This window comes from Akanthomyces muscarius, chromosome 2 (assembly GCF_028009165.1).
Source record: "Akanthomyces muscarius strain Ve6 chromosome 2, whole genome shotgun sequence".
Taxonomy (NCBI): Eukaryota; Fungi; Ascomycota; class Sordariomycetes; order Hypocreales; family Cordycipitaceae; genus Akanthomyces; species Akanthomyces muscarius.
This window is the reverse complement of record NC_079242.1, coordinates 1082987-1105984: the sequence shown is the minus strand read 5'-3', so window position 1 is coordinate 1105984 and position 22998 is coordinate 1082987. Positions and strand designations below refer to the sequence as shown.

At 54.2% G+C, this 22998-nt stretch overlaps 5 protein-coding genes across 7 annotated transcripts; 4 read left to right on the top strand and 1 right to left on the bottom strand.

Annotated features, from left to right (window-relative positions):
- Positions 1-458: 458 nt before the first annotated feature.
- LMH87_003463 (uncharacterized protein) lies at positions 459-4005 on the top strand (the record flags this gene model as incomplete). Its single annotated transcript, XM_056193363.1, has 4 exons — positions 459-659; positions 737-936; positions 995-1603; positions 1662-4005. 4 exons carry the CDS (start codon positions 459-461, stop codon positions 4003-4005), a joined length of 3354 nt encoding a protein of 1117 aa, XP_056048254.1.
- A 769-nt stretch (positions 4006-4774) lies between these two features.
- LMH87_003462 (uncharacterized protein) lies at positions 4775-5577 on the top strand (the record flags this gene model as incomplete). Its single annotated transcript, XM_056193352.1, has 4 exons — positions 4775-4882; positions 4971-5237; positions 5296-5474; positions 5571-5577. The coding sequence occupies 4 exons, from the start codon at positions 4775-4777 to the stop codon at positions 5575-5577; spliced, it is 561 nt and encodes a 186-aa protein (XP_056048253.1).
- A 629-nt stretch (positions 5578-6206) lies between these two features.
- LMH87_003461 (uncharacterized protein) lies at positions 6207-8873 on the top strand (the record flags this gene model as incomplete). 3 transcript variants are annotated; one of them, XM_056193337.1, is made up of 2 exons in its annotated part: positions 6207-7550; positions 7616-7705. In XM_056193337.1, 2 exons carry the CDS (start codon positions 6207-6209, stop codon positions 7703-7705), a joined length of 1434 nt encoding a protein of 477 aa, XP_056048252.1. The 3 variants fall into 3 exon arrangements, with proteins under 3 accessions (XP_056048252.1, XP_056048251.1, XP_056048250.1); XM_056193339.1 differs by having other exon boundaries at positions 6207-8873; XM_056193338.1 differs by having other exon boundaries at positions 6210-8873.
- Positions 8874-15028: 6155 nt separating this feature from the next.
- On the bottom strand, positions 15029-15526 carry LMH87_003460 (uncharacterized protein; the record flags this gene model as incomplete). The annotated part of the gene is made up of 2 exons (XM_056193323.1): positions 15029-15232; positions 15293-15526. 2 exons carry the CDS (start codon positions 15524-15526, stop codon positions 15029-15031), a joined length of 438 nt encoding a protein of 145 aa, XP_056048249.1.
- Positions 15527-17449: 1923 nt separating this feature from the next.
- On the top strand, positions 17450-19088 carry LMH87_003459 (uncharacterized protein; the record flags this gene model as incomplete). The annotated part of the gene is made up of 4 exons (XM_056193312.1): positions 17450-17666; positions 17733-18260; positions 18317-18864; positions 18939-19088. 4 exons carry the CDS (start codon positions 17450-17452, stop codon positions 19086-19088), a joined length of 1443 nt encoding a protein of 480 aa, XP_056048248.1.
- Between the last annotated feature and the right edge of the window lie 3910 nt (positions 19089-22998).

Below are 22998 nucleotides of genomic sequence, written 5' to 3'. Positions count from 1 at the left end.
AAACCTTATCTTGGGGGAGAGCAGTCCGCTGTGGGCGTTGGCTGCAAGGGCATCTTGGGGTGGGAAATCTGCATGTTGATGTTTTCGGAACAAGTACTTATAGTACCTGCTACCCCCCCGCCTTTTCCCGTTGACGTTGTTCATTCAAAACTAGATTCATTCTATATTCAACGGTTTGACAGCTTCTTACCTACCAAACTTGGGAAATACAGCAACCCTTTCCTTCCCAAGGGCCAATCCACTACCAAGATATCAACTCTACGTGCAAGAGACGTCCTTTGTCGCAAAGGGCTTCGTCTTTTGTCGTTTTGACCACTAGCAGGGAACTACAGCTTTCCCACCCAACAGATCGCTTATGCATCACCTTCGCGCCTTCATCAGCCTTTGCCCTCCCTCCGAGCAGCGCGGTTCCACCGACACCAACAACGCCGTCGTCGTCTTTGCCCCGACCTGCGACAATGGCTGAGTTCCCCAAGCACCCCTTCCTGCTCTCCGTCGTCGAGACGGCCGACGCCCTCTCCACCGATGTCGACAAGGGCCTCACCTCGGCGCAGGTCGCCCAGATGCAAGAAAAATATCCCAAAAATGAGCTCGACGTTGGCGACGGCATCGCCTGGTACAAGATCCTGACCAAGCAGATCCTCAACGCCATGATTATTGTAAGTCTTTTTTTTTTCTTTCTGCCTGCTTCTTTCGGCAAGACTCCCAACACAAGATGCTAATATTTGCGCAATAGGTCCTTACCTTTGCCATGGGTCTTAGCTTTGGCATCGGAGATTATATTGAGGGCGGTGTTCTTGCTTTTGTCATTGTCCTCAACGTCACCATCGGTTTCTGGCAGGAGTACCGCGCCGAAAAGCGCATGGATGCTCTTCGCGCCCTTTCCTCCCCCAGTGCCATGGTTCTCCGCGATGGCAAGACTCAGGTCATTTCCAAGTATGTACCCACGCCGTGAAACAGCACGAGCTCTTTAATGCTAACCCCCTCTTCTCAGCCCCGACGTCGTACCTGGCGACATCATCTTCCTCAAAATGGGCGACACCGTACCCGCCGATCTCCGCCTCTTTGAAGCCATGAATTTGGCCTGTGAAGAGGGCCAGCTCACCGGCGAATCGATCCCCGTCGAGAAGATTGTCGAGAACAATGTCACCAACCCCGGATCCGAAAAGCTAGCCACCTCTGAGCAGGAGGTTGGCATCGGTGATCGTGTCAACATGGCCTACGCCACCACCGTCGTCCGAAAGGGCCGCGGTCGTGGCATCGTCACGGCTACTGGCATGTCCACCGAGGTCGGCAAGATTGCCGCCTCCACCTCCAAAAAGCAGCGCAAGGCCGGCCGCTCCATGAACTGGCGCAAGTATGGCAAGCGCCAGCCTGTTGTTGGCCTGGCTAAGCGCACCTACGATGTTTTTGGCAAGTTCTTGGGCTTGACCGAGGGTACTCCTCTCCAGCGAAAGCTTTCAGCTCTTGCCTACATTCTCTTTGGCTGTGCCATTATCCTCGCCATGGTCGTCTTTGGCGTCAACCACTTCAACCTGCGCAACGAAGTCGTCATTTACGCAATTTCTCTTGGTATTGCCATCATTCCCGAATCTCTTGTCGCGTAAGTGCAGTCGTGCCCGCTATTTTTCGTGAGACATCTTACTAACAAATTTCTGCAGCGTACTTACAATCACCATGGTCGTCGCTGTTACCGTCATGCGCAAGGCCAACGTCGTCGTTCGTGACCTCTCTGCTCTAGAAGCTCTAGGTGGTGTCACCAACATTTGCTCTGACAAGACTGGTACCCTTACGGAGGGTGCTATGATTGTCCGCAAGGCCTGGATTCCCAGCAGCCACATCTACACTGTCCACGATTCGCAGAACCCCAATGACCCGACCAAGGGTCGTGTCACATACGCTCTCAACAAGGACGAGCCTGCCACCGAGGCTCCTAAGCGAGACTACGATCACGAGCGCAGTGCTGCTGTTCTCAAATTTGATGTTCCCGACGAGAAACTTAACCCCAAGAACGAGACTGACCCTGCCCCAGCCGAGTCGCCTGTCGAAATGACGGATGAGCTCAAGGCATTCTTACTCTCCTCATCTCTGTGCAACCTGGCTACCGTTCGCTTCGACAAGGAGGAAGAAAAGTGGCAAACGACGGGTGAGCCCACCGAGATTGCCCTTCAGGTGTTTGCCCATCGCTTTAGCCTCGGAAAGAAATCACTGGAGGGCAAGGGCTGGAAGCAGCTTGCCGAGTTCCCCTTTGACAGTTCCATCAAGCGCATGTCCGTCATATATGATGCGCCCGACGGCGAGAATGAGTCCATTGTTGAGCCCTCCAACAGCCTCGTGTTTACAAAAGGAGCCGTCGAGCGCGTTCTGGATCTTTGCTCACATGTTGGCACTGGCGCTGACCAGCAGCCCGTCACCGACGAACTCAAGGAGTCCGTCCTCGAGCAAATGAACAGCCTCGCCTCCCAAGGCCAGCGTGTTCTTGCTATTGCGTACCGCGCATGGGATGGAAAGTTTACCGCAAAGCAGTCGTCCAGTCCTGCCGAAGATGAGCAGCTCCGTGGTGAAGTGGAGCAGAATCTCACTCTGCTTGGCCTTGCTGGTATCTATGATCCCCCTCGTCGCGAGACCAAGGCTTCCATTGGCGAGTGTTCTCAGGCCGGTATCAAGGTACATATGCTCACTGGTGACCACCCCGAAACTGCCAAGGCCATTGCCAAGGAAGTCGGCATCATCCCCAAGAACCTCGGTGTCTTGCCCGACAAGGTTGCTACTTCCATTGTGCAAAAGGCGACCGACTTTGATAAGATGTCGGATGCCGAAATTGACGCACTCGAGGAGCTTCCTCTGGTTATCGCTCGCTGTGCCCCAGACACCAAGACTCGCATGATCGAGGCTCTGCGTCGCCGTGGTGCCTTCATGGCCATGACAGGTGACGGCGTCAACGATGCCCCTTCACTGTCGCGTGCTGATGTTGGCATCGCCATGGGTTCCGGCTCCGACGTCGCCAAGTCGGCTTCCAAGATTGTGCTGACTGATGACAAGTTCAACTCTATTGTCTCGGCCGTTCGCGAAGGCCGTCGCATGTTTGACAATATCCAAAAGTTTATTCTGCACTTGCTCACATCCAACGTCGGTGAGGTCATTCTCCTTGTTGCCGGCCTTGGATTTGTCGACAAGGATGGCTTCTCGGTCTTTCCCATTTCCCCTCTGCACATTATCTGGATCAACATGGTAACTTCATCGTTCCCCGCCTTTGGTCTCGGTCGTGAACCGGCTGCCCAGGATGTCATGCGCAAACCTCCGCAGGACAAGCGCCGCGGTGTCTTCACCAACCAGGTCATTGTCGACATGGTCATCTATGGCATCATGATGGGTGCGTGCACCATGTGCACATTTGTAATCATCATGTACGGCCGATATGGTGGCGACCTTGGTTCGAACTGCAACACGAAGTACACAGAAGCCTGCGAGCCTGTCTTCCGAGCTCGTGCTGCGACATTTGCGGAGCTTACCTGGCTGATTCTCATCTCCGCTTGGGAGTTCAAGAGCCTTCGCCGGTCCATGTTCCGACTCAACCCTGACGATGACAGCAAGTTCCCCTTCTTCAAGGACGTCTACAGCAACCGTTTCCTTTTCTGGTCCGTCATCATTGGTGCACTGTCGGTCATTCCTGTCGTGTACATCCCTGAGCTGAACACCAAGTTCTTCAAACACGCGCCGATTTCCTGGGAATGGGCGTTGGCGGTCGGCTTCACGCTAGTTTTTGTAGCTGGTATCGAGGGCTGGAAGTGTACGAAACGCCACTTCGGGCTGCTCCAAGATCGTGCCGTCCAGCGCGGGGCTTGGGGCCAGGGAGGGCCTGATGAGTCAGGAGTCAAGTTTCGCAAGACCATGTCCATGTCGAGTTTTAAGACATGGGCGTCCTTTTCGCGCAAAGACACGGGTGACACGTTGTCAAAGAGCAACACACAAGTGTCTGGAGCGAAGCACTCTAGCGCGGTTTAGGAGGGTCGTTTGCGTGTAGAGGGAGGCTGAGAGGCGGGCGCCTTCGCTTGTTACTTGGCCGGAAAATTGCATTTTTGTATCATGTAGATTCCTGATAGTCATCGCTTAATGAAATTGATAAAATTAATCATGTCGAGGCTAAATGCCGTGTGCTCTGGGATGCGCTAGTGATGAAGGTGGTGTGCAGGTCAAAGGGAAATCAAGGCGCCGGCCACACATTGGCTCAGCTCGTCCAATATTAGGGGACCTCCCCCGCTAAACTGCCCCACAGAACAACCAGTTCAGGGTCCTTGGCCCGCCTCGCTCGGAGCCTTTCCTCCCTCCCTGCACAAAGCCCTGGGCCTTGCCAACATCTTGAAAGCCGGCTTATCCTGCAGAGGCATTTTGGCCGCTGTGATGCGTTCTTTTCCATCTCGATATACCGTTGGCGTTGCCTTGCTCATCGCATACCAAGAACGGCTCATCTTGGGATCGCCATCATCCCCCAGATACAGCCGAGAGCCGGTCCCCCTACCGCACTAAGCCTTCTCGCTGGGTACGAAGCAAACGCCAGCAAGCCGTTGTGCAGACGCCATAGAACGTCCGTCGCCCAACTCTATCAATAGACGAGGCTATTGCATCGTGATGCCGATTCTTGTCTCCTACAGAGATAGCACAGTATACGACGGCGCACCTTCATTGTTCATGTCTGCGTCATCTGCATCGCGTCTAGCGTCTGCGGTCAGCGACTTCTTCGAACCTCAATAGTCATCATCTGCTTCGTCTACACATGACGCGGGAGGGAGACGATACACACTCGCTGAGCTCGCCGCAAAAGCGGCCCGAGCAGTACAGACCTTCAGTCAGCCGACTCAAGCTTGGCGAAACTTTGCAACCGGTAAAGCCAACCCACACAACAGAGCGAACTTGCCATCGCACGATCTTCATGTGACTGATTCTGTGTACATTTCGCGTGTATGCTATAGATTCGACGTACAGCTCAGGATCTGTACCTCTTTCGAGACAACGTCGGCGGCCGCTCCGCCCTTGTCCACGACTCCAACCCGGCCGAATCGCACAACGATGATGGGCGCCAGCGGCATGGCAAGGCCAAGTCGCCTGGCCACGCAAGCCATGGTGGACAGAAGTCCCCCGGCGCCGGCGAGAGCCATCATATAAAAATCCACCAGAGAAGACGCTCTGGAGCCGACGGCAACGGCGCAGGCTCGACCGCCCAGCATTCGCATTTCCGAGTGAGTATACACGCAACTGGCCCTTAGTAGCAACATCTGGCATACTGACCTTGAGAAGCATCTAAGCACCGACATTTCTTGTCATCAATGTGGTGAGGTCAACAGCCCAGAGTGGCGCCCTGGGCCTCAAGGTCCGGGAACGCTCTGCAACGTCTGCGGACTTATATACGCAAAGCAAGAAAGCCATCGGCGCCGCGACAAAACGAAATCAGAAAATACAAGAAAGCATCGTGCAAGGTAATGTGGTCCAATGTGCTGCCATGTGCCGTCACACGCTTTTTTATTTACTACCTGATTGGGCAATAACATCTTACGAATATATACCTGGCACAGTATTTGATAGAACTGGATATGCCAACTGTTGGCCTTTGTTCTGCTTTACAATTTTGTAGTGTCGACGCATAGCATGTGGCGAATCAAAGCTTCAGCTTTTTCTCCGGCGTCTCAATCAATGGAATCGAAGAACCAGGAGATCAAAGGCTGGAGCAGATGCATAGTAAACTAACAATATATTGGCACAACGTTGCGTCACATACGCGCGATGGTAGACAATCCATATGCCGAGAAATCTTCCTTGCTATCATATGGTTACGCCTGTATTCTCTGTATCTCGTGATGCAATGACCCGAGAGTGCGGGGCTTGCAGGAAGCAGCTTTACGCTACGAAGTAGTGGTGCGTGACCGCGATACTAAGGCTGCCTAGCGACGCAGCTATTTCTTTTCGATACAGCGATGCAACCCTTGGCCTAATATACCTGATATAGCCCAAGTAAGCAGCATGATCATGCTCTCTGCCCCTGCTCTTGTGCCCGGCCCAAAGTGGCCCGAGGCGAGCGCGACCAAATAACCCGGAGTGGCAAAGCCGCCGAATGCTAATGACAATAAATAGCAGCGGTCTAACAGCCTGTGAAACGTAGATTAGAGATGATATAACAATTGGTCATTAGTTCCTATAATTTGTATCATCTCATGATGGCCGTTTCTATCGCGCAGCTATCTTTTGAGCATCATCGCGAGGCGCTGGGAATTGGCGAATCGGAACCCCGCATCTCTTGGAGATTCGCTGGAAATGCTTCCAACTGGGAACAGTCGAGCTATGACCTCGAAGTATCCAGACTTGGGAAAACAACCCAATATTCGACTAAGTCGTCCGACTCCATCTTCGTTCCTTGGCCGGACAAGCCTCTTGGGTCTGTCGATGCGGCCAGAGTCAGAGTTCGCGCCCACGCTGCTGGCCAGCCATCGACACCATGGTCCGATTGGGTTGCAGCCGAAACAGGTCTTTTGAAGCCAGAAGATTGGTCTGGTGCTGTACCAATTGCCGCAGACCGCGATTATGACATCAATGCCCCGAAGCAACCGATATATTTTCGAAAGGAATTCCCGGCCGCCGCTGACGTCAAGTCTGCTAGACTCTACATCACCGCGCTCGGTCTGTATGAAGCATATATCAATGGTCATCGCGTCGGAGATGCTGTTCTCGCTCCTGGGTGGCAGTCGTACAACAATCGGCACGTCTATGACACATACGACGTGACAAACAGTATCAGGAAGGGACAAAATGCGATCGGCGTCACTGTCGGCGAGGGTTGGTTCATGGGTCGTATTGCTTTCGCCGGTCGCAACTTTTGGGGCAACAATCTTGGGCTGCAAGTCCTATTGACTGTTACTACCAAGGACGGAAAGACGACGTCAATACCCACGGATGATTCCTGGTCAGCAAACACAGGACCTATTCTGTCATCGGAAATCTATGACGGCGAAACCTACGATTCTCGACTGGAAGCAGACATTGCTGGATGGAATGAACCCTCCTTCAATAGTACAAGCAGCAGCAAATGGGTCGGAGTCAAGAGTCTGCCGCCAGTCAAAGGACAGCTCATGTCTCCTGATGGTCCTCCGGTCCGAAAAGTCGAAGAAAGGCAGCTAGAAAAGGTCTTCAAATCGCCGTCTGGTAAAACCCTCATCGACTTTGGTCAGAATCTGGTCGGATGGCTGCACCTGAATGTGGAAGGACCTGCTGGCACGAACATTACTCTGCACCACGCAGAAGTGCTTGAGAAGGGAGAACTCGCCCTTGGTCCGCTGCGTACTGCCAAAGCCACAGATACTGTGATTCTTCACGGAAACGGTCCTCAAACTTGGGAGCCCAGCTTTACCTTCCACGGCTTTCGCTATGCTCAAATTGACGGGTGGCCAGAAGAAACGCCACTCGATGCAAAGGCTGTCAAAGCCATCGTTGTACACAGCGACCTGGAGCAGACGGGATGGTTTCAATGCTCCAATGCGCTGCTCAACAAGTTCCACTCCAACGTAATGTGGTCGACAAAGGGCAACTTTCTCTCCATATCAACGGACTGCCCACAGCGCGACGAGAGGCTCGGGTGGACCGGCGACGCACATGCCTTTGGGCCGACGGCCAACTTTCTCTACAATACTGGTGGCTTCTGGAGGGGCTGGCACCGTGACATGTGGTCCGAGATGAAGCGAGGGAATTCGATGAAAGTGCCGTTCTTCGTGCCGACCGTCCCACCCGACAGCGATGATCCTGGCGCCGCAGTGTGGTCAGATGTGGCCGTCGGCGGTCCCTGGGATCTCTTTCGGTTCTACGGCGACGTGGGCATGCTGGCAGAGCAGTTTCCGCAAGGTCAAGCCTGGATCGATAGGGGGCTTCCTCGCAACGAGGCTGGGCTCTGGAAACGAGACGCGTTTCAGTTTGGCGACTGGCTCGACCCCAAGGCGCCGCCCGAAGACCCCGGTGCGGCCACGACGGCCAAGGCACTGGTTGCTGATGCTTATCTCATCCGAATGACTGAGCTGCTGGCCAACATGTCCGGCGTGCTGGGCGACGCCGCGACCGAGAAGAGCTACCGCGCGCAGCACAGCGCGCTCCGCAAGCAGTTCGCTGCGGCCTGGATTACAAATGGCAGCAGCATGGCCAACCGGACGCAGACGGCGTATGCTCTGGCTCTGCACTTTGACCTGCTGCCTGCTAGTAGTGACGACGACGACGACGCGTCTACGAGTGGTAGTAATAATACTGCTCCTGCCACTTCTGGCGGCGGCGGCGGGAACCGTGCTGCAGCGGCAGCCACACTCCAGCAGATCGTCGCAGAGAATGATTACCTCGTCGGCACAGGCTTCGCTGGCACGCCCGCACTGGGGCCCGCGCTGCAGGGCGCGGGCGCCACCGACGACTTTTACAGCATGCTCCTCCAGACAAAAGTGCCGTCGTGGCTCTACCAGGTGGTCATGAACGGCACCACGACGTGGGAGCGCTGGGACAGCATGCTGCCCGACGGCACCATCAACACGGGCACCATGACGAGCTTCAACCACTACGCCTTTGGCGCCGTGGCGGACTGGATCCATGCCACCGTCGGCGGCCTGGCGCCGGCAGAGCCTGGGTGGAAGGTGGTTGCCGTGGAGCCCGTCCCAGGCGGAGGCATCACCAGCGCCGACGCTCGCCTCGTGAGCCCGTACGGCGAGATTAAATCAAGCTGGTGGGTAGATGCTGCGGGCTTTCATCTAAAGCTGTCGTTGCCGCCCAACGCCAAGGCCAGCGTCAAGCTGCCCCGCGGCGCAGATAGAACAGTGGTAGGATCGGGATTGCACGAGTTTCACGAAGACCACTAACTAAAAGGGCCCATGGGGGGCAGGGGCGTGGCTGAGGCTCTTCTAAGATTTCTTTTCTTCTTCTTTTGTCTAGGTTAATTAATTGTTTAAGCTTTACAAATGCTTGGCATGGAAGCTTGGTTTCGGCCCTTGCGCAGTGTAAATTTCTTACATGCTCGAAACCCGTGGCTCGGAGTCGCAGATGTCTCCAAGCTACTCTGTAGTCACCCTACGAAACGGAAAGAAAGGCAGACGGATAATGGGGGGTGCAAAGCCATTGATGACACCAACACGCCCCTGTTGCGTGGCATGTGGATAACAGAATAAGATGCCGCTCAGGCAGGATAACGACAACAAGGCGCATAACTAGCTCTATTTTTCTTTGTTCTCTTTAATTTACCTTTATTGGTCACTTATCTGATCCATCCCATGTATCCCAACACAGCTCATAGTAGCACTTGAAGCTCCGTAGCATTCGTGGTGCTCAGAGGGATATACATACTATCACGTTTGAGTGACTTGCATCACTCTGGTCTTTTTTTCACCCGCATGGGTTCATTTTGCTCTACATTATGGCCTGCCTAACAACCTTGTCAAGCCACATCGGCGAAGGAGGGGGGACCCGAATGCGCTGCGATAGCCAGTCGATGCAAGCTCCCGAAATGCGAGAACCTCGCACAAATCACGAATGCCCACCGCGGAACCTCCGTCCATTCCGCACATCACACGCCGCGGTGCAGCCCGTTCGTTTGTTCCCGGCCACGGCCGGCCAATTGGGCGAAACCACAAGACGAACAAGGGCATCGATGGCGGTGACACACGGCCGGCCGGGCCATGATCTACAGAGCTAACCTCGCTCTTCGGGGCACATATCAGCATCTTCTTGACAATCAGGTGCTTGCCTTTTGCCTGCCACTTGGCACTATTTGTCTCGGCTCACGCCAGGCTACAGGGCAGGCAATGCGAGCCGTCCTGATTGGTGCATCCTCCCCCTTGCCCTGCGTGCTCGCAGAGATTTCCACATGCATTGGCCGGGTACCCTAGGGCAGCATGTAAGCCGGTTGTCGCCCGCTAATATACGAAGAAAGAGAGGGAAAGCCGTCAGCACCAAGAATGATACCACCGCTGGCGAAATAGCGCATAAACACTAACTCTGAAAGGAGACAAAACACGACGCCAATAGAGAGAGAGCAAAGTAGGAAAGTGGACAGAAAAGTAGCTCGCTCCCATTGCACTATATACGCAGTACGACACGTGCCAGCGCTATACGACCTCCAGAGCACAATTGCAGAAGTAGCGCCAGAATTGACAACTCTAAATATGATGACACATTCCTACTTGGAGACAGTCGAGGTCTTTCGGAGTTTGATGCGAGTGAGAAATTGATCCCAAGAGCTCTGGGGCTTCAAACAGATAATTTGAAGCATGTTCAGCCTCACCGGAAACGTAGCCGTGAAGGCGCCAGAGCCGGGATAAGCCCCCGCCGACGGTTGCTCAGCTGGGGCACTTTAACGATGGTGTGCCTCAATAGCTACATTTGCATTGATTTTGTGATTTTTCCTCATACCTGCTCATTTCTTCTTATTCTCCGCATAAACGGTGGCCAGTACAGTGATGTTGAATAATCATATTATAAAGAATTACGCCTTCCAATCTCGGACACTTTTTTTCTCTCGCAAGGGTTGCTGATATGGATATTTTGCTCACCATATACAAAGAGATCGGCAGGATTTGAGTAGCAGTTCGTTAAGTGGTTAGTGTGCGCCGGACTTTGGACGCTCCGTTGTGGGCAAGGCGACGGTTCTGTTTGGCTTTTTTTTTAACATTTGCTCGCAGTGCTTATTATGGCGGCCGGTCGATCCCCTTCGAGGCATGTGCTCCCGGCTCCAATTTTCACTTAGATGCAAGTGCGACAGGGTACGCCGACGAAGGCGAAGAACGAAAGGCCCAGTGTGCGGGGAGGGGGGTGTACGTGTCGCGCTCATATGCCGGGCCACTAATGCGAAACTACTGCGCGTGAAGGGACCAGAAAAATGGCTCTGGCCGCGTACGGTGGTACAGCAACGGTTCCCGGTGAAAATATTGAAGTCAAACTCGTCGAGTGGACAAGTTTATGTCCTGTGTAGGAAGCTCGGATTTGCGAGGGGAATAATGTAGGGGGAGTGCAGCTTGTGATCGCAACTTTGGCTTTCGTTCTCGGGCACGTCACCCGGAGATGGAGTTTTGCTAAACTCAGCCTCGGAATCCCTGATCGTTTGCCTTGTTTGCCGGGCCACTGCCGGGCGCCATCGTCATTGCCCATCACCGGCGAACCACGCCACAATATCGAAAACCTTTCCGTGGCCCCGAATATCCGCCCATCGGCTCCGAGACAGTTCCTGAAGAAATCGACAAACACCAGGTGGGATACCCGTGATGGGCGGATCAGACAAACAGAACGAGAATAGAGGGGCCGCCGACCGAGCGGATGCCGCAGCGGACCAGCCAGGGATTTTCCCAGATGGTACTGATAGTGCGCGGAGGAGAGGACCCCTTCAGCGCCCGCTGGGTGGGCAAGAGATTGATTCCAGTCGTATGCGGAGCAAGTTGGGCGATACCAAATCTCCAAGTTTCGGCATCGAATGGATTGCTTCTTCTTTATCTCTTGATCTCCAATCCGGCGCACAATTCGCTCACACCCCCTTCTTCGGCTCTCGTCGCGCTGTAGAATTAGACCAGCCTGGGTAAGGCGCCACGGGGCTTGACTTTATTCGATTGTTCAGCGAAGGGGCGCCACCGTCAGAGCAACAGCAAAACCTTGAATCGGACCAGATTGGCAAAACACGGCAGCAGGCGGAAACAGGAGGATCGGGGGTTTCGGGGAGGGGGCGTGTAGAAGATCCCAAAGAGGCAGGTTTGTTTGGGAACCTCTGTGAAAGGAAAAGGAGCCAGGAATGGTGAGGACTCCGGCCCTCTGAGGCTGAAAAATTTCACGTCCCCAGTATCTATGGAACGTGACGTAAAGGCAAAGCCACAAAGTGAAACCCCTCGCAGTGCCGCTGGGAACGGTTGCTGAAAGCTCGCTTCCACTTGTGTCATATGGACGACCGGAGGCCCCCCCCCTGCTTCCCGCACGGCAGACGTTGCCGTGCGGAAGGAAGAAATTGTTCATGTTTCCAAAATAAACATGCCTCTTCAAAGCTAATTGGGCACAAGGATAAAGCCGACGGATGGCGTTGCTCTGCATTGCCGGATGCAGCGAGGCGATGCATCACATTTGCGCCCTACCCGACAGCATCTGCCATGCAAGCGAGACTCGAAACCCTGCATCTTGCCTGCGTATATTGATAACATGTAAATGAAACAGCATATCAACGGGGCCAATGATGTACTTTTCCATAAAAAATGAATAAGTCGGAATGCGGAATGCTTGCTGGCTAGCTCACCCTGCGAACGCCTCCGAGCGCACTTCGGAACGTGCCTTTGCAGACCATCTCGCGTTGCGCGTTGCTTTGGGTTAATTTTTTCTGCAAGCCTGCCTTGGATGTCGATGTTTAGCGAGCCTATCCTCTCTGATATGATAATCGGAATCTGACGCTAGACCAAGGTGATCCAGTCACGGCAATAGTCGCAAGCCCTCGTCTCAGCTGGTCCCTGAACAGAGTGCGCCCTAACCAGCGGCAGCATCGCAGTGCCTCTCGCCACGCCCGACATCCTTGTAATATCCTTGGCTCGCCATTATCTATCTAAATCAACCCCCGGAAACGCCATTTTTCAAGCCACGAACATACGCATCGAATCGATTGGCTCCTGGAAAATGATGCTGACGGTAGCGAGGACTAGATGGGGATCGTGTCCAATCATGTGGATGCCGCGGACTGGTGGCTCGAGAGACTGAGGAGTGAAGATTTTGTCGTTATTTCCGTCGTCTTTCCTCTCAAAGTAGGGATCGTCTGCTCCATTGCGTAAGTGAAACATGCAGAAACATCTTCGGCGTGGTTATGCTCGGATGAACGGCTATCTGCCTGCCGGTACAACTGAACCGCAAAGCTATAGGGGACGCATTGAACTTGAGTATTCGAAAAACAACGAGATATGCGCGCAGGTGCCGTAATAGGTCGCTCTTCATCTGGCCAGGTTAAAGCCGAGCTGTAGCGGGAATGTATGCGACAGTCGCCAACTTGGTTGCTGCAGTCGCTTGGGTCAATCCTTCCTTGACTGGGGAACCGCTGTTCGCTCGCCTGACACAGCCCCAGTTATGCGGAAAGACTTTTCAATTAAATTAGTAACTGAAATACTCGTGGAGCCTGATCTTCGACTGCTTTTGAGGGCAGGACAGCGGGTACAACGTGAGAGTTTCGCCTCGCCATCACGAGACCTTGAGCAGGGGATTTATTCAAACATCGTAAGGCGAGACGAGCAGCGAGAAGAGTTGTCCTTATTGCGACTGTTAGATCTGGCTTGGCAGCGCAGTTTCATGACGTCTCCGTTGCGACATCAAGCTCACATAGCTTGTCATGGACGCCACTTATGCGTCTACAGAGCTGGAAATAGACCCCTGCCATGAGCAATATTGTCAAAGCAGTAGCGACGGGGACTCGGGGGTTTCGGAAATCGTTTCCAGGGATCGAACTCTTCTTGTAGGCAGGCGCCGACGCAACAAGCTGAATCGCAAACATGTTGTGCTGCAGCCCGAGCTCACCTCTCTCATTTGAGAGTGTACAGTAATGCTGGACCTGAAGAGATGCCAAAATGCATCCTTCGTCTGGTATGGCTGCACCTCAAAAAGGCCCACTCAACTCGGGGATGCCCCGTATTGACAACAGTTCACAGCACTGCGGAAGGACACTTGATGTCCTATTTCGCCGTGATCTGCAAGCTTATTTGGCGCTATTCGGTTGGCTATCCGGGCAGCCAGATACCCTTACCTCGCACATCGCCGCCAACAGGATGCTGGGAAATGCAAAGGAATATATGTATAAAAAATATTGAAAAAGTGGCAGCGATGGCGTTCGCTGAGACCTCGATGGACGGGTTCAGCGCGAGGACTCGGCTGCAATGCAAAAGTGGACGGGGGCGGGCACTAATGAAGAACGCATCTGAGGTCCAAGCAATTGGGGGCGTAAAAGACAGATCAGACAATTTCAAGCGGAACCCCGGGGGATGCCGAGATTCAGAATTTTCTTTTGCACAAAAACATCGTCGTGGACCATTGCTGGCACCGGGAGTAAGCGGCTTTTGCTCACTCTAATGATATCGGCGTTTGACATGTCGTCGGTCGTCTGTACCGAATCGGAGAAATGGCCATTTTGGCATGCATTTGCGCCGAAGACTGCCTGGCCGAGCTGTACATATGCAAGGCCTGGACCGAGACCCTCCCGAAGTTCGCCGTGCTATAGGGGGCGACGGCCAGGCAGTATTGGTACTGGGACGAAGGACCTTGGCATATTCTTGGCTTTATTTTTGCTTGCAATTTTCATGGCACCCTGCGTGCCGTGCATTTATTGTTCAGCGGAGGGCGAAGATGCTGGCCCAAACAAGCACGGTCGGATTATGGGGCGAGAAGGCGTCCTTCGGCACAAGGCTGAAATTGAACGAGGCAAAACGTGTTTGGCGTCTTTGCGTTACGTATACGAGTTGAGAGATCAGTTGTAAGCAAGATACTAGTTGGCCGGACAGGTTAGAGCAAGACGGCTTAAAAACCCACCGAGCTGCGCCAAGCTAGACTGGCCGACGACTAGTTATGTCACGGGCGCATATCTGCCGAACCGTATCGGCATTGCTCTGTACTGTACAGCGTGACAAGGCATGAGAGCTGTCGAAGAGCCAATCGTCTCGAAAAGCAGGCTGAAGGTCGCTTCGCGTGCGCAGAGATAGAACATGCCATGTCTATTTGACCGTGCAATGCCAGGTGCGCGCATACAAATAACACCGACAAAGTTTGGCGAAGTCCGCCAGCCACACAAAGGGAAAAGAAGAAAAAAAGGCCCAAAACGAACGAACGACAAAGAGTTGGTGGGGGTGTGCAGCTTATTAGACAGCCAGTACAAGCAGTTGTAGGGCCAAGATGACAGGGGTAGCGATCGTAGTCGGTGTGGCAGTCGCGAACGGAAGACCATCATAGACGAGATAAAAGAGGCTGGTGGCATTGGATTTCGGCAACGAAGAGACCCTTTGATAATACACCCTGTGAAAAGTCACCGTATACGACGTCGATTACCAAAAGGGCAGATCCCGATCAGTTCCAGGCGATCCCCCACCAGGTTGATGAGCAGGACGCAGAGCGGATGGTGTGGTGTTGTGCTGGCGGCCCATTGTAATGCTGCTCTTGTGATTCCTCCTTCATGATCAGCGCCAAGCGCCTGGATGGCTCGGGAGATGAGCGTCGGCAAGCGTGGCCGCTGTCCATCTCAGTTGGGGTCCATCGTGGGCGAGTCAAGCGTCGAAAGGGCTCTACCTACGATTCTAGGCATTGCCCACCGCGGCCCAGTCGGGTGCCGCAAGCAGCGTGTTTGCGGGACATGCACCATGGCCTCTGCGGACAGTGGGTTGACGCCAGGGTCAATGGGCGAATGATGCCCCGGCGAGAATAGTTGGCCACTCGTAAATACCGTCGAGGGGCTTGCAGGAGCGTGCAGGACAGCGGGTATCCCGCCAGTGCCCCAGCGACCCGTAGAAGCCGGAGCTGCGAGCATGCTGGCCCAGCAAAAAGCAAGGTGCCACCGGCGTTGCAACGAAAAAGGATGCTTATGCAAGAAGCTAAACAACAAGAGTGCTCGAGAGAGGGGCCGCTAGTTAAAGCACTGGTAGAGTACCTGCTCGTAACTGGCAGACACAGACGAGCAGGTCGACGGCGGCGGGGACGGCGGCAGGCATGGGCCTGGATAGGTGATTGTTAATGCGGCGGTTTGGCGTAGTGGGAGAGTCAAGGCCAGGCTTGGCGGTCATCGTGGGCGGAGTGAGATTTGGTGCTTATTCTTGTGATGATGAAGGCTGCGATAGGAGCAAACGGGCTCAAGCCGGGAGGAGCAAGTCAGGTCAGGGCTAATGGTGGCAGCTGGCAGCCGGTCAGCCATCTGTGTCTGTCTGCTAGCTGCAAGTCTGCGACAGCCAGACGTTTGAGGGTCGTACTGTAATCTGTAATTTATTACTATTTAACTAGGTAGACAGCAAGCAGGCAAGCAGGTTGCAGGCAGACAGACAGACAGAAGCGGAATTGCGGGGCTGACTCAGCCTGCCAACCGTTCTTTTCCTGAACCTCCTCTTGGCCTTTTCTTGGTCTTCTTGGAAGCTTGGAAGCTTGGAAGCTTCTCACCTGGCCTGTTGGCATGGCTGTTGTCATCAGGCCCGCACGGTATTGCCATATCGCGTACTGAATCCCGCTCCTCTCGCGCGCACACCATCCGCCTCTCGCCCTCCACACCTAATCTTTTGGCGTGAGCTTTTGGCGCCCATCTCTAATCATCACGCACACCGTTCTGGCGGAGACTACATCTCCCCTAGTGTACTAGCCCGGCTCGGCGCAGTCTACGAAAGCTGCTAATCTGGGGGGGTTTTTTTTTTCGCGCTCCGTAAAAGTCTTTTTGTCCGTCTTCGTGGCCGCACGGTTTACCGCACCCCCTCCCCTGCACCGGCGAGTCCCACCGCCACCAGTCCAGGGTCAGCCGGACAAACCCTGAATCCCGGACATGCTTCACCTTAATTCTTTCGCTGCTCAGCGGCCGTCGCCTCGCACGCCAGGGGGGAGGGTGGTGGCTGTTGTCCCCGGAGGAGGGGGCGCCTTGGAGCCATTGGGGGCCGTCATGTCATCGGCCGTCGACGCCCTCGCACAGTAGTCCGCAGAGCCGCCCCGGTCCGGCACCTGGTAATATCTCGCAAAGAACAGAGGCTGAGCCTGGCCGCAGCAGACATCTGGAATCTAATTTGGCCCAGTCTTCCGGTGGATCAGCTTCCTGTTCTACCTGTTTCCCATGCCGTCGAGTGGTAACCTGTAGGCATTGCTCCGCTGCCTGGCACAAGTGCCTCTATCTGTGCAGCTGGGTTGGGCTAAGCTGGGATTGGGCGTGTCGTCAAACGGACCCGGAGGAGTAAGAGGAGTGCAGTCGGATACTGGTAGATGTATCCGTAGCGTGTAGGATTCTTGACGTAAGGATATGGAGGGAGGAAGGGGGGGGGCGTGTCGAGTCCAACACGCAAAAGAGATCCAACCTGCCGCTTGGGAATAGCTCGTCCTGACCGGGTGCCGCTAGGAGACTTGGCTGAGCACGTCTATTCCAGGCCATGTTTCTGGCCGACTTCCACCACGTTTCACTCCCATCTATCTGCCAGTTTGCCCCGGACCACCTTTTAAACACTCGCTATACCCCACTGACTCATCTCAACTCCCTCGTCCTGGCCAAATACTTTATTTACTGCAGGCCCCTCGTTTCTGTTCTCCCAGTTCCGTCAAGTATACTTATACACCTGCTCTCCTCCTACGCCCATTTACCTACCTCACCTGTCTTGTACACTTCAACTCATCCCACCTCTGCCAACCACCTCATATCTATACACATACACACAGACGAGAGATATATACCTTACTGTCACACTCTACAACACTCGCCCCCTTGACCGAAATGCCCTCTGCCACGGCATCGGACGCAAGTGAAAAATCTCGTCAGCACAAGAAGACCATGTCTTCCGCCTCCAGCACATCCTCTGCCGGCGCTCAGCCGCGTGGCAGCCAATCGCCTCCCGCAGCCATGAACCGTGAAACCACCCCAGAGTCACTCGCCGACGCTGATCAGAAGACGAAGAAGAGGATCCAGAACAGAGTCGCCCAGAGAACGTACCGTGAGTCTGCATCCACCAACGTGCCCGCGGCCTCTCTGCGCTGTTCCACTAACCGAAGGAGAACAGGCAATCGCATGAAGCAGCGGGTGCAGGACCTCGAGCAGCAGCTTTGTGAGATGCGTGCCAGACAACAGCAGCAGCAATACTACCCTCAGGACATGTCCGGTTCTGTCACACCGGACGGCTCCATGGGCTTTGTCCCCAACGCCGGATCCATGCCTCCTGCCCTCTGGCAACAGACCATGTCCCTTCCCAGAACGCCAGGCTCGATGCCTCAGGAGATGTGGCCAGCCATGGCCGTTGAAAGCCCCAATCAGCCCATGCCGGACGCAGTTTCCATGGCTGGAAACCCCTACATGGCCCGAAACTTCCACCAGCAGCCTCCCTTCAACAACCCTGCTCTCCTAAACCAACTCAACCCTTCGGCCGCTACCGGTCTCGATCAGGTTCCGATGATATCGCCTACTATGGAGATGCCTGGGGAACCTTCCATGCAGAGGCTGTACCGCAACGGCAGCGCTGCGTCGACACCCAACCAAGAATCTCTTCAACTGGACGCTCACTTTGGATATAGAGGAACTGTTACTGGCCTTGGTATGTTTCCATTACCAACAGCCACATATTGTTTATGCTAATTTCAGTCCTCAAAGGCCAAGCCTCTGAAATCTCCGAAGAGGATGGAAACGATGCCAAGCTCTTCACCAACCCCACCTCGTGGGAAAACAGCCCAGCCATGATGTCGCCAACCAGCTCAAGGACGGGGACGGTCGCACCGCAGAGCGCCATTTCCACATCGCCGTGGGGTTCCATTGCTACTGCCGCCACCGAGGTTTCAGATGTTGGGTCACCACACCAATTTTCGAGTATCGAAGAGCGTTTCGAGTACGTCCTAGAGTGCGCTCGCCGCGTCGGATTCGACACGTTTGACTCGATGGCCGCTCAGTACTACGGGAGCAGCTTCGATCCTTGCTCCTCTCTTGCCATGGACCAACGCCTCAGCCGCAACCGTCACCTTCCTGCTCTGCTGTCCGAGATTCGACAAAAGTCTGCCCAGTGGAGCGTGTGGGAGCGACGGGCGTACCAGGACGAGGCGCTCAAGACGGCCGAGGACATTTGCGCCATTGAGTGCCGCGAGTTCCGATCCATGCAGGATCTGGGCGACGTCAATGCCGCCAATCTCGCTACCATCCAGCAAAAAGTAAGTCTTTTTTTAGCCTTGTTTCGGGCCGCAGACCCTTTTCCAGTTTCAGACGCTAACCGAGACACCTTCAGCTACCCAATGTGTGGACGCTACTGTCTGGCTTAGCCTCCGCCACACCGCTGCAAAGGCAGGGTGACCGCTCCAACCTGGTCTATAACAGCATCAAGCAGCTCTGTGCGCTGGGTGATGCATCCGGCCATATGGCCGTGGATGGCCAGTGAAAAATGGTTTCGCAAGGTATATCCACTCTTTGGCCAATCCTTCTTCGCTTTTACTAATTTGAAATAGTTTATTTTTGCTTATGGGTAATTTTTCTTACTCTTTTCTTTTGCAACTTTACTGTCTGTAAAATGGAGTTGGGTCTATTTTCTCGATACATATTTCTTGCTTTCTTGTCTCTGTAAATTCGGGCAAAAGAACATGCCAAGGCACGGTGTTACAGCGTGAGAATGCTCCGCATAGGCGTTATTGGACAGAAACTGGTTTCAAGATTCGGGTAATCTGAAGACTTCTTAGCACGATTTTTGTTTTCCTCTGGTTTGTACATAGAATTAGGCTCGTGTGCCAAGCATTGACTATTTGCTGCCACGTAACATACACACATTTTGAAGCACATGATGTATGCCCAGAAGCAAAGAAAGTCCCCGTGTGTACAGGCGTAGCGCCGAAGATCTCGGTACCCCTCCCACCCTCTTCTTTTTAAAGTTTGCCACAAACGCCGCTCTGATTACGTCGATCAACGCTGTGTCATGTTGGGGTCGGACGACGTTACTCAAACAACGACCTCCTCCGAACAAGAAGCTGGGGTAGCAACGACACTCGGCGGGGTTGCGTTGCAGTGTGGAAGAGAAGACGTGGAGATGCTGGAGAACAGCAATGCGACGGTTACGTGCAGCACGGACTGGCCTATTATTGCTACTGAAAAAGGATAAGGTTTTGCGAGCAGTAAGTGGTACGCAGCCTGCCGATGAAGACACAGCGAGGCTCACCAGTCAAAACACAGCCGTGACAGCTCTGACTAGATGACGTTCGACAAGGGACTTTCCCAGCGACTTACCCTCAGCACCAGGACTCTCTATTAGCAGAGCACGCGGCGTCATATTATGACAGCGCCGGCCATGATCTGCTTCATGGTAGCAAAACATTCCTCACGTCAGAACAAAACCAGCCCCGTGGGAGTTTACCCCTACCGGCAGAACTAAAACAGACCGGCGGCTTAGATGAGCCTTTTCTGCGTTCTGGTACGCGTCACGGGCGAAGCAAAGCACGAAAAAAAAGCCACCGTTTTAGGCGTTTGAAATTGGCGCTCCGTGCTCTGGTCCCAAATGGCTATTGCCCATCGTCACTGTCCTCTTCCCTTTTTCACATCCCCACGCGATGAGCCACTTTTGTGTTGGATCTTTTGTGATCCTGATGGCACTTGTTCACTCTCCCCAGCCAACATTGTTGACACGCCCCCTCCTCCATCTGGCCCCCATCCGTTTTGGCATGGCGGCTTGTGCCACGCTAAGATACAGCCTAAAAGCAGCCCGTGGGAGAAATACGGATAGATTTGCGGTGGCATGGGGGTCGCCAAGCCACCGGCACCACAAAACAAGGCCTCTAATGCGGTGGACTGGATCGGGAACCCGGTCGGGAACCGCAAACCATTGGTGGCTTCGATTATCTCGGCGTAAGCATAACTCTGGGCCCCTAAAGAAAAGTGCCACACACACGCCCCCTTGCACACCACCACCAGTAGGCGGGCGGGCAACGGGCTAGCTAATCCGTCGCTGGACCGATCAAGCCCTCTCGCTTTCTATGGAGAGATTAGGTCCGTAAGCTGAGAGCAATGTCTTTTAGTGCTGGTGGGGAGCGACAAGCTGAGGCTGAGAGGAACAGCGCCCCCCCATGCCCGCCTCTCGGCATCTTACTTTAAATCCTGACAAGTGCGGCGATGAGAAACCATAATCTTATTATGAGGCTGGAGGCTTTTCCGAAGGATGCGTGCTGCTCGTTGGCTGATCCATGGCATGAGAGGAGCAAGCTTCTGTGGGCTGTATTGCACCACGGAATCCGGCAGGCCAGCGTCTGACAGGGAAGCTCTTGGATGCAGAGTCGTCACAGTTTTCTTCTTCTTTCTTTTCGGCCGCAAGAAAAAAAAATATTGGTGCCGGCTTTTCTTCCTCGAGCTCGTCAAGGCGAGGTGCATAATATTGTTACCCATCGCCTGCATGACGTCGGGCGCGCCAGTCCACAACAGAACCAAGGGCTCCCCTGGCTGCCTCCGTGATGATCTTACAGGCTAAAGATAGTGCAACCTCGTGAGGAGACAGAGATCCTTGCGAGCCTCGAATCTGGACCAAAACCCACGGCCTGCTTGAGCGCGAGCGTGGGCACCCAAGGCCGGTGCTCCTCCCGGCCGAATACCCAATGGAGTCCTTTCCCAGGTGACGGTTCATTAAGCTTAATTCATGAAATGATACAAGTCCACGTTGCGTCGAAATCTAGCGCCAAGCAATTAGCTGAATTGGGACAGCCCGATAGAGCCTCTTTCTCATTCATCAGCGGCGCAATCCTGCCATGATTATTCGCTGTGGCTGCTCCTGCGCCATCACAAGCGTCTCGGCGATTGTGGTTGCACACACCTAACGTTATGTACCAACGTTGAACTAGACAGCAAAGCTCTGGTCATGCACTTCTGCCAGCCATGACATGGAAGACTCTGGTCAGCCGCTCCAGTCACCGGCTGGTGGCGTTCTTAGGGCGTACTCTATCTTACTCTATCTTGCTTTTCTATTGCCATCAACCATGTCGCTTCCGACGCACGCAGCCCAATGCATGAAACACTTATTCGTGACCTGCGCTACTAGCGCTGGTCGGATGCCTCTGAGCGCTTCTTCTCCCACTTGATTCTAGCGTTGCCGGCCCCGTTCGGTCAACTGAAAGCGAAACCTAAATCGCAAGCCAACCAAACGTCTGCCCGCAAAAGATACGGTCCCTGAAAATCACCTTGAAATCACCGTCTTCGCCCTGCGTTTCCAGCTGTAATTTGTCTTGCCTGCTCTGCGACTCAAGTACGTTACCACGTCTCGTGGATCTGCCCCCACGCCCCTCCAACCATTTTCTAGTAGTCTATTTTTTTTTTCTAATGCTTGGCAAGTGAGCGCCCAGACTGTTTGTGAGCATTAAGCTCGTCGCTACATATTTAGTTTCCGGCTCGAGCCTGGCACCTGGCTAGTCGCAGCGACGACCCAGGACGTGCAGCCCGGCTGCGTTGCAGTGCCCAGCCGCTACCCACGAAGCACGGGCACCAATGCGCACCCACCATCGACTTCGCCTCGAATCCTTAAAGTGAAGCTTGTTGAGATACGCCCGCTAGAATGAGGATCATCCCCGGATACGTACGCAGTATCTGCTGCTGCGCGCGAAAGAGCGGAGGCGGGGACAGGGCCAAGACTCGACGACTCGTTGCAGCGTCCTGAGCAATAGTTAGCTTCCGAGTGGAGGAAGTTAAAGGCCTCCGGAGAACAAGCCATTCAATTCGGATCATGCCACATCGCGCCCCTTGGGCCCCCTCCCCCAAAATCTACACAAGGACTGCGGGCTGTGCTAAATGCCGTTCGGCAGAGCGCTTCCACACTTGTCTTGGAATGTTGATAGACATCGGTGAATCGCCCGGCCGGCCCTTGTTCCACCGCTGCCCCGTACATTACTTGAGAAAAACTACTTGGGGTCACTACCTCGCTTTGGGTTTAGCTATCGGCGGCAGTCATTTAAGCTTGTCGGGCCCGGTGACCGAATACAGAAGCTGTTTACTCCGGTCTGGTTGGCCTCTTGGCACGGACGCCAGACACAAATGGCGCAAAGATTGCGTGCCTGCGCGAAGAAAGCATCAAATCGAGCGATGAATGGAAGAATCATTGGCTCCGGATGCTCCATGGTAAGCCCTGCCTCTGCCGCTGCGTTTCGTTTAGATGCAATATACGCCCCGTAAGCCGTTGATGCAAGCCACGCTCAAGCCTCCTCTTGCGGACCGCTGGACCATTCCGTAAACAAATTGCGTACGGGCGTTTCTCCAACCTTTCCGCGTCTCAACCAGTCTAATCATCATCCTGCAGGCTTAAGCAATGGCGTTAGCACATATGTGCA